Source organism: Chlamydotis macqueenii, chromosome 2 (assembly GCF_036417535.1).
Source record: "Chlamydotis macqueenii isolate bChlMac1 chromosome 2, bChlMac1.mat, whole genome shotgun sequence".
Taxonomy (NCBI): domain Eukaryota; kingdom Metazoa; phylum Chordata; class Aves; order Otidiformes; family Otididae; genus Chlamydotis; species Chlamydotis macqueenii.
The window spans coordinates 37,182,237-37,198,897 of record NC_141557.1 but is presented as its reverse complement, the minus strand read 5'-3'; the positions used below and the strand labels follow the sequence as shown (position 1 = coordinate 37,198,897).

At 36.1% G+C, this 16,661-nt stretch overlaps 1 protein-coding gene across 4 annotated transcripts in view; it reads left to right on the top strand.

Annotated features, from left to right (window-relative positions):
* ANKRD28 (ankyrin repeat domain 28) overlaps positions 1 to 14,806 on the top strand; it is a 126,909-nt gene extending 112,103 nt beyond the window's left edge. For 3 of the 4 annotated variants that reach the window (XM_086742616.1, XM_086742615.1, XM_086742614.1), the window contains exons 18-28: positions 4 to 205; positions 1,634 to 1,721; positions 2,183 to 2,300; positions 2,902 to 3,121; positions 4,523 to 4,610; positions 4,707 to 4,790; positions 5,303 to 5,448; positions 5,634 to 5,716; positions 5,860 to 5,942; positions 7,410 to 7,501; positions 13,040 to 14,806. In XM_086742616.1, coding sequence (XP_086598742.1) covers positions 4 to 205; positions 1,634 to 1,721; positions 2,183 to 2,300; positions 2,902 to 3,121; positions 4,523 to 4,610; positions 4,707 to 4,790; positions 5,303 to 5,448; positions 5,634 to 5,716; positions 5,860 to 5,942; positions 7,410 to 7,501; positions 13,040 to 13,326 — 1,491 coding nt within the window. In that variant the 3' untranslated portion in view covers positions 13,327 to 14,806. The remainder of the gene's footprint in view (positions 1 to 3; positions 206 to 1,633; positions 1,722 to 2,182; positions 2,301 to 2,901; positions 3,122 to 4,522; positions 4,611 to 4,706; positions 4,791 to 5,302; positions 5,449 to 5,633; positions 5,717 to 5,859; positions 5,943 to 7,409; positions 7,502 to 13,039) is intronic. The other variant, XM_086742617.1, reaches the window with a different exon arrangement.
* Positions 14,807 to 16,661: the final 1,855 nt, after the last annotated feature.

The following is a 16,661-nucleotide window of genomic DNA, read 5'->3' as shown; positions in this document are numbered from 1 at the left end:
TAGGCCTATCATGGCCACCATCAAGCTCTGGAAGTGCTGGTACAGTCACTGCTGGACCTTGATGTGAGGAATAATAACGGAAGAACACCATTGGATCTTGCTGCCTTTAAGGGACACGTGGAATGTGTAGATGTGCTCATTAATCAGGGAGCATCAATCTTGGTCAAAGATTATGTTGTAAAGAGGACCCCAATACATGCTGCAGGTATGTGCTAACTGCTGACCTCTAGAATTTTGCATTTTGAAGTGGATCATCTTTGTGTTTAGAAGTCTGTCTTTAATATTCTAGGAGTCTATCATTTAGGAACAGGCAATGACTTCTAAGGTATATGCCATGCCAAGAAAGGTGTAACAAGAAAGTTGTGGATAGAAACTAGTATTAACCAAATAAATAGTTTTGGCTTGAGGAGTGCTGTTCCACGCAGCACTGGAAGGCAGGTCCTTGACCATTCAACTAGCTATGCTGGCTGTGCTGACGGGCGTCCATGACATGTTCTTGTTTCTCTCATCGTCTTTCACGCAGCCCAAATTTAGATATGTGAATTGTGTTGCCTGTCTTGGCAGTAAAATTCTTCTAAAAATGACTGGAGTCTTGGAGACTTTTGTCAGTTTGAGAAGAGACATGAAAACTATACTTGGTTTTTTTCCAAGGATTTAAATGACTCCTGAGTGTTTTCGAAATAACAGCAATCCTTTGCAATATTTTCTTGCTGCCTTTCCTAGAAAACTTCTATGAACCTACCTTTCTCAAAATCTAGCATTCATACTGTATTCTTAACTGTCTTTGAAAGTAGACTTACTTACATTGACATTTATAGTTACAGTGTTATAGAAATGTTGCAGAGAAAAGAGCATTATGTACAAAACATCATCATTCTGACCACTTAATTTGTTGTCCATGAGCGCAAGCTGTATTCTTCTATTTGATTTAGCTTCTCCTAACTTCCATTAGCGTTTCTGTCTGCTAGAGAAGCATGAATTGTCACGGTTCTTGTGTGGACTGAATACAGCAGCTGTATGTCAGAAATAATTTCCCTTCCAACAAGCAATCATTTCTCTTTCATGAGTCACATTTAGATGTGATTTCTCAATTTTCTGTTTCTTTTCTTTTTTCCTTTTTTTTTAATTGCTTGGTTAATTACTTCTGTGCATTACATTTCTTTCCTTTCTTCCTAAATGTGATTTCAGTTATTATTTCATAACTCTGCACGTGCTACACTTGCTAACAGAATCAGTGTGTGATTGGCTGGGTATGTGTTTACCTGTGCCTTAAAACAAGCAAAAGTTATGCTAATTACTATATTTAATAAGTCCTTCTTGTGGATGTTGTGTAAGCACATATTCTAATTATGGTTAATGTGTGCAACCTCATTTGTATGTAAAGAACCAAATACCTGTCAGCAATTGACAGTTGGAATTGATAACTTTTAATACTGTACAGCTGAGAATGCCTTATTTCTGAAATAATTTTGTAGTGTTCATATTTTGTTTTTAATTGAAGTTACAACAATGGTAAAGCTGTATAGTGGATTCTCAAGCTAATGGGCTTTAGTCTGAGCAGGTTACCATTCTGTTTGAGCTGTATACTCAAAAGCAATTGATGGTAAACTCACATTTTTGTGATATTTTACAGCTACGAATGGTCACTCAGAATGTTTGCGGCTATTGATAGGAAATGCAGAACCACAGAACGCAGTGGACATTCAAGATGGAAATGGACAGTGAGTTTAAACGATACACATTCTGTTCTTCACAAGCTACGGCATTTTATAAAAGGAAAAACTAAGTATTTTACATTGGTGATTTTTAATTTATTACTTTAAAAGGAGATTATATTTGAACTAGGACAAACGAGAGTGTGTGTTTTGCAATAAACATAATATTGGTGGTGAAAAATGTTCAATTGGGAGAAAACTAAAATGTGTCTTATTGTCCACATGCTGAAACAATGGATTCTAGTAACTTAATCAGGACTGCGGAATTAGGGGATACTAATTTATTTTCCTGTATCTAAAAAGCAAATATGAGTGGCATTCTCAGAGTGAAGGTAGTGCTAGAGAAGATCGTTGATGATGTCAATTTTAGCAGCATTGTCCAGACGGAGAGTAGTAGTTGTTATATTTCAGTGGAGTGCTAGTCTGTTAAATTTCTGTGTGGATACACTTTATTTTACTCTGCTTAGGACTCCTCTGATGTTGTCAGTTCTCAATGGGCACACAGACTGCGTTTATTCACTCCTGAACAAAGGAGCAAATGTAGATGCCAAAGATAAGTGGGGAAGGACGGCATTACATAGAGGGGTAAGACAATATTCCTTTTCTGTCCTTTCCAGTTTTATACATACTAATTTCAAATACAGACCTAATATGTAGTGTTAATGAATTTCTCATTATTCTTATCTTGCCATTCTTCGTTTTTCATTGTCTTTTTAGTTGCTTTCAAAAGGCAAGCTTTTGGCTGTTTGCTCTGTACCCTCAGAATTCTTTCGGACTTCAAGGGTCTCTTAATCCTACTGTAGAGCGTTGACTGGAGAGGTCTCAGAGTACAGCTTTCTGTTACGGGGTGGGGGCAGTGTTAATGCGAGGAAGAAAAGCATGATACAAGCCATATGCCAATTTTTTTTTTTTTTTTTAAATAGTCTCTGCCAGATACAATCGAATGAGCCCTGGAGATTAGCAGTTCATTCAATGTTATTCCAAGAAATTATTCTGTCATCAGTATGATAATACATTGCTATTTTTCCAACAGAATAGCTGTTTCCAGGAATAAAAATAATAGCTTTCTTTACATTTTTATTACTTAAAAATGTAAGAAATTGCCTGAAGCTTTCTTGCTTCAGTTACACACCTTGGTTTATATATATTTTTTGCAAACTTACAATTTCTTGTCTCTCTCTCACAGGCAGTGACTGGGCATGAGGAATGTGTGGAAGCATTGCTTCAACATGGTGCTAAGTCCTTATTACGAGACTGTAGGGGACGAACCCCTATACACTTGTCAGCTGCGTGTGGACATATAGGCGTTCTAGGAGCTCTCCTGCAGTCAGCCACATCTGTGGATGCAGTACCTGCGACAGCAGACAATCACGGCTACACATCGCTGCATTGGGCCTGCTATAATGGTAGAATATATTAAAATACAGATCTACATGGTTTTGTTGATATTGAGATAGAAGTTATTACTACTTATAAAAGCAACGTATAAAGTCCTCTTTCAGTTGGTATTAGTCAATGTGACAGGCATGGTATCTTGAAAGGGAATCCATTAACATCTAATACTGATCTAGTAACATCATACAAGGTGTTTATTTTCGTACTACTTTTTTGTTGTAAACTGCATTCTTAGTTTTATCCCTCAAGGAGTCTTTCAAGAAATTCAGCATAGTACCTGTGAATATAAATGTGCCACGCATCCCAAAAAAATAACCATCACAGGGAGTCTTTGGAGGAATAGTTTCCAATTAAATCTTTTTTTTTTTTAAACTTCCTTCAAATCAACCTTGATAGACACAAGAAGCTAAAGTATATAAAAGTGATTCAATAAGAATTTTTTTTTCTTCACTTATTCTTTTCTTGGATTTGGGGGTGAGGGAGGCCTTAAAAGGTAGGAAACTCATTCAGCTCCTTTCCTAAAGATTTTGTTCTGTGTGTTCCTTTCCAACAGAGTAGAGGTTCTCATTTATTTCACCTTTGAGTCACATGGTAGAGAAAGATCAAGAAGTAACGATTTAGAGCTTCACTTTACCAATTATTTTTAAGTAAATAACTAACTAGACTGTCTTCACAGCTGAAGCAACTGGGTAGTACACTGATAATTTGAACTAGAGTAACATCTCTTTATCACATTCATAAAATTAAATTCTTACAGCTTTGTCCATTTTCATAGTAACCAGTGTCTGAATAAAACAGACCTGGAATATGCTTGATTTGTAAAGTGAAAAATTGACAGGACTTGTGAAAAATACTAATCTTCAGACAACAGTAAATTTGAACGAAAGTTCTCTGCATATATGCATCGAAGATCAAACCGATGGTTACAATTTTTAGCTAGCTGTACAGCAGCAGAATTTTGAAAATAGTATGATAGGCTGAACATGTTCTTTTTAAGCTGTTGTTATGACTATCAACTTGGTTTTTTCTTTGGGTTTAGCAAGATACTGTACAAAAATAACCCTCAAATGGTGGAGATGTTTTCATGTAGACTAAGTGGTGAATGTACAGAAAAGTTTGATACGTGGAGGTGTAAAGAACTAAATTAAGTGTCCTCAATGTTCTTCAGACACATAAGATCCCTTCTAAATTTCAGAAAGTTTGCCGTTTTAAATGTTAGTTTGATTTTCAGGATTCTAAAAATGTCTTAGTTCCTAAATGTAGCCCTATCAAATATAACCAATGTGTTGTTGAAACTTTCAAGTGAAATATTGCTTAATCTAATGTAGATACATATTTTTGGTTGTAATCCATAAATAGAACTTTTCCCTTTTTTTTTTTTTTTTAATACCTAACATTTACATTTGCTTTAGGTCATGACAGTTGTGTAGAGCTCCTCCTGGAACAGGAAGTTTTCCAGAAAATGGAAGGAAATTCTTTCAGTCCGTTGCATTGTGCAGTGTAAGGAAGTGCAAAATTATTCTTCATAGATTTGATTGCTGTATTTAACAAAAGATTTATCATTCTGTAAATAACAGCCTGTTTAATTCCTTATAGGATAAATGACAATGAAGGTGCAGCAGAAATGTTAATTGATACACTAGGTGCTGGTATTGTAAATTCAACAGATGCAAAAGGAAGGTAAGAGTCTAAATGCACAGTGGAAGAATGTTTGTAATGTAATAGAGTGGCTCTCCTAAATTCTGTAATCATTTGGGGTTTTTGTATTTGCTACTTGGATTAATTCTCCCTTCCCTCTGTTTTTAATCTTTGAAGAATTTTTTTTATTCTGTGCTAGAAATGAATTTTAGATTTTTTAAAATCCTGTTCTGATTCAGTGAACTTGAATTGGCTTTTTATTATAGAAGCAAGCCTGAGCATGTTTTATCACTTTGGGTGTAGTATTTTATGCATATTTTATATTTTCTGAATCAAATTGTATCTCTGTTGTAAACAACATAGATGGAATTATTTGAAACTTGAAGGTGACTTTATGAAGGCAGTGGTCACAACTCCAGCAATACTGATTTCAAAGGATCAGTGAGAGGGACTGCCCAGTCTTTTGTACCTTCAGGATCACAGTCAGGGTTGCTCTTTGAAAAAAGTAGAAAGCATGGCTGAACATGGCCCTGTTGTCTTTTGATCTGTTGTAGAACTCCTCTTCATGCAGCAGCTTTTACAGATCACGTTGAGTGTCTACAGCTTCTGCTCAGTCACAATGCTCAAGTAAATGCTGTAGATTCTTCTGGGAAAACACCTTTAATGATGGCTGCAGAAAATGGACAGACAAATACAGTTGGTAAAGAGAAAGCTTTATATATTTCTACTCTTAAGTCTGTTAATCTTTCTGTGGGTAAAGTTACCTTAAAGTTAACATTCTTGTGGATATGTTTTGTCAAAATTATGTTTTCATTTTGCACAAATGTAAGCCATTAAGGCTTTAAGGAGTATGCTTTTAGTTAATACAAATCTTTATTTCCCCAGAGGTGCTGGTTAGCAGTGCTAAGGCTGATCTGACTTTGCAAGACAGTTGTAAGAACACAGCACTCCATTTGGCTTGCAGCAAGGTGTGTGCGTAGTCTCACTTACCAGCGTTGAGCTTTGTGTTATCAAGCACTGTTTGCAAATACTAACTTGTTACTTTGAAAAGGCATTCAAAGCAATTTTTGAAGAGTATTTGTTGTATGACAGATATTTGTTCTCTGTTAAGGGTCATGAAACTAGTGCCTTGTTAATACTGGAGAAGATTACGGATAGAAACCTCATCAATGCCACCAATGCAGCCTTGCAAACGTACGTATCAGCAGTGAGTGTATTTTGCCTATTAGTTTTCAGCGTGTTTCTGCTAAAATCAGTATCTTGCTTATAAAGAGGAATATTTTCCAGAATTTTTTTCAAATTGTTTGAATTTTCATTGAATTGCTTAACAAATACAAAGAGTTTAACCATCTATAACCAGAAAGCAAGAAAGGGATTCATTGCCCCATTTCTGGTTGGGAGGGGGGGACATCTTGGGAGGAGGAGAAGCAAAATGGGATGGGAACAGAAGTGGGAGAGTATGCTACCACAGGCTCATCTAATTCCACCCACATGCCTTGGCTGATACAGTCTGATCAAGAGATGTCATAGGGAAAAATAGGTACATATTCACACTTCCAGTAAATGTTTTTATATAAATTTCAAGATTTTAACAGTTGTTTAAAATATTACTGTTTTAGCAAACGCATTTTAATAACTAAACTGACTTTCTAAACAGCTTTCTTCATAAACAATGTCCTACTTTGTGCCAAGATAAACATTACAATTGTTGGGCTCTATTTGAATTACAGTATGTTTTTCAGTATTTCTGGGGTGTGCAGTAGTTCTTGAATGTTAGTAGTTTAATATAAGCACCATAGATACAGCTTCTCCTAATTGTATCTTTTGCATTCTTGGTCTCCAAATCAAAATATAGTTCACAGTTAATTCAAAGAATGTTAAGAATCTCAAAATGAATTAAAAGCAATATAAAGCAGAAGGGAAGTAAGCTGATTATTCTGTTTCCTGCTGAGTGATGGTAGGATTTTCTTTAAGCCAGTGGGAACCAATTTTGAAAAACTGTTACATTTGAAAAAGATATAATTAGACTATTTAAGGTAAAGCTACATTTGCCTTGATACATCAAGTCACTGCAAAATAGGGTTACGGTTAATAGTCTGAGGCTTTGAAAAGTAATCTGTTTGTCCTGCTTCATGCATTATACTGTAAAATAATTTTTTCATTTCTAGTCACAATGGAATAAAGTGGTTTCTAAAAGACAGATTGATAAAATGCTTGTGCATCTCTTTACATGCAATAAAATGACGGCCATTCTGCTGTTACTATTGTAATGATTATTGCCAGTGACATGGAGTAACTCAGATGTGAGAATATCTGTTACAACAGTTCAGTGAAGGATTTATCAACAGTAAGGTACCAGATGTTTCTAAATTTTTCATGTGATAAAGTTCATAAGCAGGCAGGTCTCTTCTAGCAGCTACTTCCTCACTGTGTGGTGCCATAATAAGAAGAAAGTGCACAATTATTATTGTACAGCTTTTTTTCAATAAGACAAGAGATTTTCTGGCTTTCCCATCTTAGTTGTTGTATCTACAGTATTTATATAATGTGGAAGTAACATACCAGTATAATACTTCAGTAATCATTTACCTACGACAAAGCTATCTGTCTTACTTAATATCTTGTTCAGAGGTTCATATACCAGTTTGCTTGTCTTCACAGACCTCTGCATGTTGCTGCTCGGAATGGACTAACGGTTGTAGTTCAGGAGCTTTTAGGCAAGGGAGCAAGTGTACTTGCTGTCGATGAAAATGGTAAGCATAAATTTAACTTTGTTTCCCCATAAGGAACTGTGGTTTTAAACTCAGCTCACTTCAAAGCAGCGACTCTTTGGGAATTTCATATAAGCTTTTGCAGAAGGTTCCCTCATAGAAAAAAAATGAATTGTGTTGGTGATGGGTCATTTTAGCAAAGCAGCAGAAGTGCGAGGGGGAGTGAAAACTTTCAGAACAATGTAGGTCATGGCATAGAAATGTTTGGTTTGCATCTGTGGTTTTATAATGTATATACTATAAATACACTAACTCTGGTGTACTGGAAACAGTAAAAAAAAAATTTAATTCTCAAAGTAAAATATAACTTTCAGCTGTTAAGAAGCTGGATTGAATTGCCATCTATTTTGTCATGGTAGGTATATTAATGTTAGTTTTTAAAAGCAACTATGAATTACAGATCTCAGTTACTGGTCTTAAGCTTCTGGCTTTTAGAGTTTTTTGGCACATAGAAGTAAGACAAACAAACTGTTTTATCACAGAGAATAAACCCTGTACCTTTTAAGAACAAAAGAAAATTAGATCTACTGACTCTGTGTATTTCTCAAATTACACAGCTTAAAGCGACATGGGTGATTTAAAGATCATTCTTTTCCTAAAATAGGGTACAGGGGTAACTGCTAAATCAAGCTCCCTAAAATGAAAACATTGGAAAATATTTTGTTTCTCATCACAAGTATGGTGTTGTTTGCTTTTCTTGTGCGCTTTTCCTGTGCAGCCAGCCAGTCCCTTGTTAGGGTGGATCTTTGACGTAACAGAGAAAAAAGTTGTTTGTATAGAAGTCTCAGTTCTCTGGCAGCCTGGGAATCTAACTGCAACGTGTTAAAGAACTTCTCAATTCTGCTAATATTTTACATTTTAAAGTAACACCGAGTGCTACCTTATCTGGCTCCTCACTGTGGTTCTAAACTTTTCTTTCTAATAGCAATTGCATTGTTTATAAAATTTTAAGCAGCCTGGAGAATATTCATAATGAATTATTTATCTGTTGGATGAATGTGCCATCTTACAGTAGTGTGTGCAAAGTGATGAATACTTTGAGTTGTGAGAGAGCAAGGGAAATTTTAATGGGATTTGTCAATCTATTCCGCCTGTCACTGTGATTTTTTTTTTTTAATTCTTGGAAGTGTTAGTATGTCAGCAGGCTTGCTAAACCTGTTGCAAAAGTTTTCTTGGTTTCCAGTGTACCTGTTACAGTAAATTGAAAAGTTGGCAGTAGTGATAGCCAGGTTCTGCTTTAGGTCTACTTGTCTTTGATTTTAGCATCTCCTGCTAGAGTACAAGTGTTTCTAAAGAAACAAAAAATATATTACCTATATTTATTTAATTCTAATAAAGTAAAAATATCGGAGAAACTCTGATTTTTGTTTTTAATTAGAAAGGCTTGAAAGATACAATTCATGTATTTTGGGGGGTAAAAGCTATCTGCTTAGCAAAGCAGACTGGAGAAGTAGGCACTGGAATATTTTGCATCACAACACTGACATTCTCTTACTTTAGCATAGCTCAGATAAGTACAGTGATCTGCCACGCAAGCTTGGCATTTCAGATAGAATTAGAGGAAACTGAGGTTAAGTCTGAGTTAGTATTTTACATGGAAGCATGTCTTAATATATGGAACATGTAACCAGTAGAACCTCAGCTGGTATGAAGTGGTGATCTCCTTCTCATCTTTGAAGTTGTCCCTTCCTATAAAGGCTGCATTGACTGTACAAGCAGTCTCTATCTGTATCTATATCTGTATAAAACTACTTAATAGTCCCCTGCTGCTACATCTGGGCTACAGAAAATTATTGAAAACATGAGCTTTGATAAACATCACTCCAATTCTCTGCATTTCAGTTTACAAATAAAATCATACTGCTTTTGTTACAGGGCATCTCTGAATGTGTTTAAGAACTTAAGTCTTTGGAAAAAAATGTAATCCTCTTGGTTTTCAAAAGATTAAATGCAACTGAAATAGCAAATTGTCTGGTGTACTTCCCAAAAGTAGTCACGCTGAGGATTCATTCTCAGTTCTATATCAGTTCTCACTCAACTCTTTCAGTTCTTTTCCCATGTTTCCAGACCTGTTCTGATGAAACTTTGCCATCACCTGCAGCTACAAAAATTCTGTTGAATTTTATATTATTTATGCAAGTTTACCTGTTTTAAAAGAAACTACTAGCTTTTGCTTTCATTTTACACCATCTGAAATGTTATTTTTGGTCAGTCAACCAACTTTTAAAGTTCTTTTTTGTCTTGGATTTTTTCCCACTATTTAACTTACTAGGCTAGCTAAATTTCCTGGTACGATCTTTTATTTGCTGTATTAATGTGCAACACAGTGGTGAGAGGAGGCATTCTCTAACTCCAGAGACTGGCATAGCATGTAGGTTTCTTTTCTAGGTTTATCATTACAGTGATCATTGATCTTTAAAGCTTTTTTTTTTTTTTTTTTTTAAAAAAAAAGGGGGGGGGGTTGTTTTTTTGGGGGTTTTTTTGGGGTGTTTTTTTTTTTTTTTTGTCTAATTCTTTTCCAAGCCTTATTTTACTCATATTCTAGTTTATATTGGACATCTCCAGTTTTCCGGAAGGAATTTTTCTTACTTGTAAATGTTTATGAGATGACTCACTCCTCAGATGACTTTCTTCTCTTTTCCCAAGTGTAAGACTTTGTTCAGTTTATCTTGAGAACTGTCTTTGCACTAACCACATTAATAACCCTCTGATTTTCCTGTAGGCGCCTTCATGGAAACTTTCAAGCCTCAGGGGACGGAGCAGCTCTGCATTTGGGCAGAGGGAGCCCTGGTCTTAAGCCCATGTCCACCACACAGGCTCTGTTTTCTGTTGTGCAAGGAAGCTGCTTCACCTCACTCTGCTTCTATTGCCCCATCTATAAAGAAAGATAGCGATTGTTGTTGTTGTTATTTTTGTGTGAAGCCTTATGCAGAAACAAGTACAGATTATGGCAAACATTATATTAGAACTGAGTAAGAGTATTTCAGTGGAGCTGGTACATTTACCAGCATCTTCTTAAAAGAAAATTTAAAGTAGTTATACCTGTTGTTGCCCTGACATATGAATGATCACTTTGCAGTTAAGGGACATAAAAATATAATTTGTTCTTCCAATTTTAAAATAATACAGACAAAAATAAAACAGTGCAGGACCCAGGTGTAAGTCTGTCATGATGCAAGCAGGTACTTCATCTTGCTGTGTCTAAGGCAAGAATAAAACTGTGATATTTCATTCCCACTTATGAGAGCCAGGAGCTTAAGACCTACAATCAAATATTAGTATAAACACTGCTTTTAGAGAACTTCTAACAGAAACAAGTAATCTTTAATCATTACGTTGGCCTTTAATTTTTCTATGATGAACTGGGATGCTCTATTCCAGAAGGAACATTAAGTATTCAAGATCTTAGCAAGAAGCAGTCTTTAAAAAAAAGGAGAAAAAAAAAATAAAGAAACAAAAAAACCCCTAAAAAGGTAGCTGGTGACTGCTTGTTTTTCTTTGAACTTTTATCAGATCACTCTAGTGAAAGAAACGATGTTGAGTGTGGCGAGCTTGAATAAATTTATTTTGTGTGTCATCTTACTTTCATACAGTCTCCAGCAACTGTAGATATTAAATTGTGTGCATTTGAGTATCAATTCTGAGCCTTCTGTTCTGCCCTACGTGCCTGAAATGCAGTCTTCATCCAAGTGTAGCAAACTCTGGCCCTTGCTTCTGAATCCTCTCAAAATGTATTTCTTCTGCAGACTGTCACTGTTAACTCTGAGCTGCTTAAGTGCTGTGACACCTTACTAACCATGAAAACATCTGCTGCGCTGCACTTCTGTACGGCCCTATCGCATGGTCAGCTGGCGCATTCTGTGCTTGAATTATCTGTGTGTTTCCTTGGATTGTACGCTCCTTTGGGCAGGGACTGTTGTCTTATTCTGTTGCGAGCATCAAGCACAAGGTCTGTCCTGAGCAAATAATAGTTCAACTGCAAGATTGTCCCCTGCTTGCTGTTTTCTTAAGTTCTAGCTACATTTTCCATAATGCACTTACTTGTTTAAAACATCTGTGCAGTTGTATAACACAGTAACTACTCCTGCGCTCTGTCCTAAAATTTGACCTGGATCTACTTCTACAATAAAAATGATTCCTTAGTAGATTAAACACTTGCTGGTAGAATGAGCATTGCCTCATTTTCCATGCCTTCTTAAGGTCTGGATAGAAATCCATCATGCAGTTTGGTTTAAAGCCATCTATATTTAAAATTATTTGTCAGCTTTTTACCTGGATGTTGTACGGCTTTGAGTTGTGGACAGGGAGAAGTGTGGGACTTCAGACTGCCAAATGTACCTGAACATGAGGCTTCCTGCTCAGCTCATTGTGGGCGTATCTGTCGCATGCAGTGAGAGATGTTGTGAGGGTGCTCTGTGTGGAGCCGGGGAAAGGGAACTTCACCTTGGTCTTGGCAGCAGAATGAGCTGTTCTCTGTGGTTGTACAGACGTGATTGCCATGCTTCTAGAGCTGCTGTTGTCACCACCAATTGCAGTGCCTCGGTGTTGTAGATATACCCTGAGACCTGTGCCAAAACTTACCCTCAGGTGCCCTGCTGAATGATTAAGCCTAAAGCCTGAGACAGGAGCAATGCACAGATCTCCACTGAGGAGAATCTGAAGTGTTTTTATTGACATTTAATGTGTAGAGGCAAGTACATAGGGAAGAAGGAAGCTGCAAAAGAAGAAACGTTGGAGGATTATTAGAGCCACAGTTACCCAGAAGAGATTTCACAGCTGCATGACCTGACTGAAAATCATTCCAGAGCCCGCGACCTCTTGCGTTTTGGGGTTGTCGCAGTAGCGTTGCCTGGCACAAGGAGTTTGTCTGGACTCTCTGTAGTTTCTCTCTGCAAGTCCTAACCTACTAATCCAGCTGGCGTTTCCTCACATGTCTGTGGGTTTCTTAATTGCTGTTCCTCAAATAAAAGTTAGACATTGGCTTTATAGTTTGTATTACTGTATATTGTAATAAAGTACAGGTGGACTGAAACTGTATACTCTGCCTTTTGACTGGCCCTGATGCTTTAGCCAGCTTGTTACTGAGATGGGACACTCTTATTAAAATAAGTATCTGTGATGAACAGCTATATGGAAGCTTCTGGATGAAGAAATATTGAACATGTTGAGCTGTAGTTTCTGCAGTGGCTCTCTAGTGAATGCCTTCACCCATCGCTGTTGGCTGCCATTAGTTATGTCTCCTCAGCCAGGTGACGTCCTCACCATTTTCAAATCCAGGCTTTTCTCGCTGGCCTAGGCTGTGCTTAACAAAACAATTACATACCTGTTCCAAAGGCCACTAACTTCTGGGTTATTTTTTTAATTGATAATGCATTTAATTTTATGCTCTTTTTTTTTAAAACAGTACAGAACTAAGCAATATAAAATACTTTTGTAGCTGAAAGATTACATGATATTGAATACATTTTTACATTGTCTTTATTTTAAATGAAGGTTTTGTTTTTTTCCTTGATTTTCTAGGTTACACACCAGCTTTGGCCTGTGCACCCAATAAGGACGTAGCTGATTGCCTGGCTCTCATTCTGGCCACAATGATGCCTGTTTCATCGAGCAGCACGTTACCTTCCCTTACATTCAATGCCATTAATCATTACACCAACACCTCAAAAACTGTCACCTTTGATTCCTTGCCAATCATGAGGAGTGACCACAGCTCTTACTGTACTTTCAACAACATTGGCCGGGAAGGTGGCTACCCATATACAGAAGAAGACGAACTCAATGATTCAGATTCAGAGACCTATTAGGAGCTACATTTTGTAGGTCTGAAGAGTGTACTCTCACGCTGGAAGGTCAGACTTGTGCTTTTGGAAAAAAGCTATCAGTGTTTGAAAACAAAAAGAGGACAAACCTTTGAGAAGATGTTTTTTCTTATTGTGGTTGCATATAAAAAAAAAATCTGTGAGACTCTAGGAGGATTTTTAAGAGCATATTTTGAGAAGAAGCATAAATTCTTGAATAAGTACTTGGAATCCATGGGGTGAAAAAAAAAAAATAAGTCAAAACTGTTTTATTTAACTGTACTCTACCATTCTGTTTCTGGTGCCGGGAGTAATTTATGCAGACTGGGCACCCTACTTGATGAAAATGAACAACACTATTGTACAACGTAAAGGATGCTAGATTTAAATATCAATAAAACAAAAACCATTTTGAAGGCAATAAATGAGTTTGGTACAGTAGGCATTGTTTGTGCTGCAAATTGCCAAAGGACCAAATAACTTAAAGATTTTTTTAATTAAATATGTTTTTGTGAAAACTGGAATAGGTTATTTGAGAAGTTGTTTCAACCAAACCTTAATTACTTCTGAAAAAGAAGCTTAGATTTGGTTTTAAATGTTGATTTTTTTTTTTCTAATTTTTTTTTAATCATCTGAAAGCCTTCCGACACTATTAAATGTACCATGAAAGAAAGCAGATGTACTTTTAAGTTTGGTTTTTTTGTTTTCTTTTAGGTGAAATGAAAATGAACTTGTCATACTTTTATAATGCTAAAGTTAAACCAGCTAACAAGGTGAAGTCAGGGTGAAAAATGTACAGTGTAATAAACAAGGGGGAAGGGGTGGGAGCGTGGGAGGGAAGCAGTAATTGTTGCACAGTTTTAGATTTTTTTTAACTTTTGGGTTTTGGATTGAGATTTTTTTAATTTAAAAATACATGAGTAACTTGGAAACTATGAAACTGCATAAAAAGTTGAAGTGAAATGTCTTGATAACCCTGCTGTGACTGAATAGTTCTTTTCAATAATTTGTCTATTTCCTTACATCAAAATTCATATGTAAGATTAAAATTGTATGTCCCTATTACTTTTTTTTGGAAAAAAAAAAAAAATCCTGGAGTTACAAGGGGAGGGAGGTGAATTTAAAAGTATATTTCCCTATTAGAGAAAAAAGTACAGTGTCTGGTCTGTGGGAAGAGCTGTGTATCTTTGTTGTGCTCCATTTAGAAAATAAACAGCGGAAACAGGTCCCTGTAATGTAGTTCAGATTTGCCCAAATATTTTTTTAATTTATAACAGACTACTGTGTTGTTTTGTTTTTTTTTTTAATTGCCTGAAGAATGAAAAACTGACATAAGTAAGCTGAAGTTTTGTCTGTTAAATATGAATATTTACTTTATTTGGCTCTGCTTTAACTATAACTGTTACTTTTCAAGTGAATTTGTTTATGTACATGCAAGGAATCCTTGCATGTCCTGGTAAAGTAAAAATAAATTACTACAAACTGATTCCAATTTCCTTTTTATCCTTTTTGTATTGTGAAACTGGAAATCTTTATGATATTGTAAATTATCAGCTGGTTTTCTGAACATAGTGTGGAAACACGGGACAATATTTTGATCTATTTGATAATTTTGTGGGTTTTTTGAAGAATTAATAAGGATGTACATAGAAATAGTGACTGCTTGAATACTGTATTTACCTGCACTCTTTCAGTACTTCAAGATTCCTGTATATTTTACGGAGTATAATAAAACCCAAATGTGAGTTCTACTAATGAATAATTTATTTGTATCTACTAAGCATTAATGACAAAGTCTCTTTTGTTGAAATTTATAAAATTTTGTTGGAATTTATAAAATCTAAAAGGCTTTGCCAGCATTTTAATTCTAAAGCGAACGTGAGCTATTTAAATTTAAAGTAACCTTAAATGTTAAGTTACTTAATTATTCCTTTAGGCTTCTTTTTAAGTATTTCTTAACCATTTGTGCCTGTGTTCATTTTTTGTATGTGCAGTATGTTTGTCTTTCAGCAGAATTAGATGACTTCCGTATTTTCTTCCGTCTGAGTCTTGCACGTGTGGGGCTGTGTGGGAGTGACGTCGGTGCCTCAGCTGAGCATGCAGGCAGCACTCAGAAGATCCACACTGGCCTGTCTGGAGATTCACTGCATCTATTTAAATACAAAGGCTGAAGCAGCATGGACCCATTTTTCCTCATATGCTTGTGGAAAATCTGAGTCAAAATGCCAAGTAGCGTGCTGTTATTTAAAAGGTACAATTGCATATTTCTGTTAATGAAACCATCAGATTTTTGTTGCTTCAAAGGAACTGTGAGAAGATGATATTAATAGGCCTTTATTATCTGTGCCAACTTCTGTTTGACTTCAAGATGACCCGGTGTCTGTAGCCATAGGGCAGTTTACAGGAGGGGACAATCCTACCTTATTTGAAAAATTAGCAGGGCCGTAGAGCTATTTGTGTCCACTGTGTGCCTGGATGATGGAGGAGAAAAAGCTCAGAAGGCATTGGTTTAAAAGTTAAAGATTTGGATACAGAATACCAACAAGTGCAGAAAGCAGTGCTCTTTGAACACCTTTGGTTTGTTACGTCAATCGGAAATTGTGCCTCTCTTCCATTTCATTACTACTCATCTCTTGAGGAAGAAAACTTTTTCAGTGCATTAAATTGCATTATTTTTAAGTTTTGTGAACTTTTTAGAGCTAACGATCTGTCTTTTTTATTACAAATTGTTAATTCCATTTAGGAATTCAGAGTTACATGATTTGTGTATCTCATCTGTCTCCTCATTAGAATTTACTCAGTGAGCCTGTAGATTACAATTTGCATGTATTTGGTTGTTCCTGTTTAAAACAAAACCAAAAAAACCTCCATTTACTGCCTGGCACTACGGGTAGGACAGTAATTGTGCCTTGTAAGTGATAATTGGGACTATTATTAGAATATGGTCTTATTCCAAAAATGGAATGTGATTTGTTAAAGAACATGCTACTGTGGTCAGAGACCACTTTCTTAATGAGAGGTCTAGGAACAGAAGGTTCCTTGTTTCTGTAAAACAATGCTATCTGTGGCTGGTGGCTTTCTTTATTTAAAAAAAAAAAGGAACAAATGTTCATACCTCATTTCCAGAAAATGATATTGGAACCTCCATCTTTCTAGAAGAAATCCTTCTCTTTTTGTACAGATGAATAGGGCACAGTTATTGTTACAGCCTTCATCCAAACAGTCTCTTGGATTTTTACCAAGAGACAGCAGTGAGCCTTGGCTGGACCACTGAAGCAGTATACTGGAATAAAAGAAACCCTTCTTATCCTGGAAAAAAAAACAAAAAAAAAGTCACATGG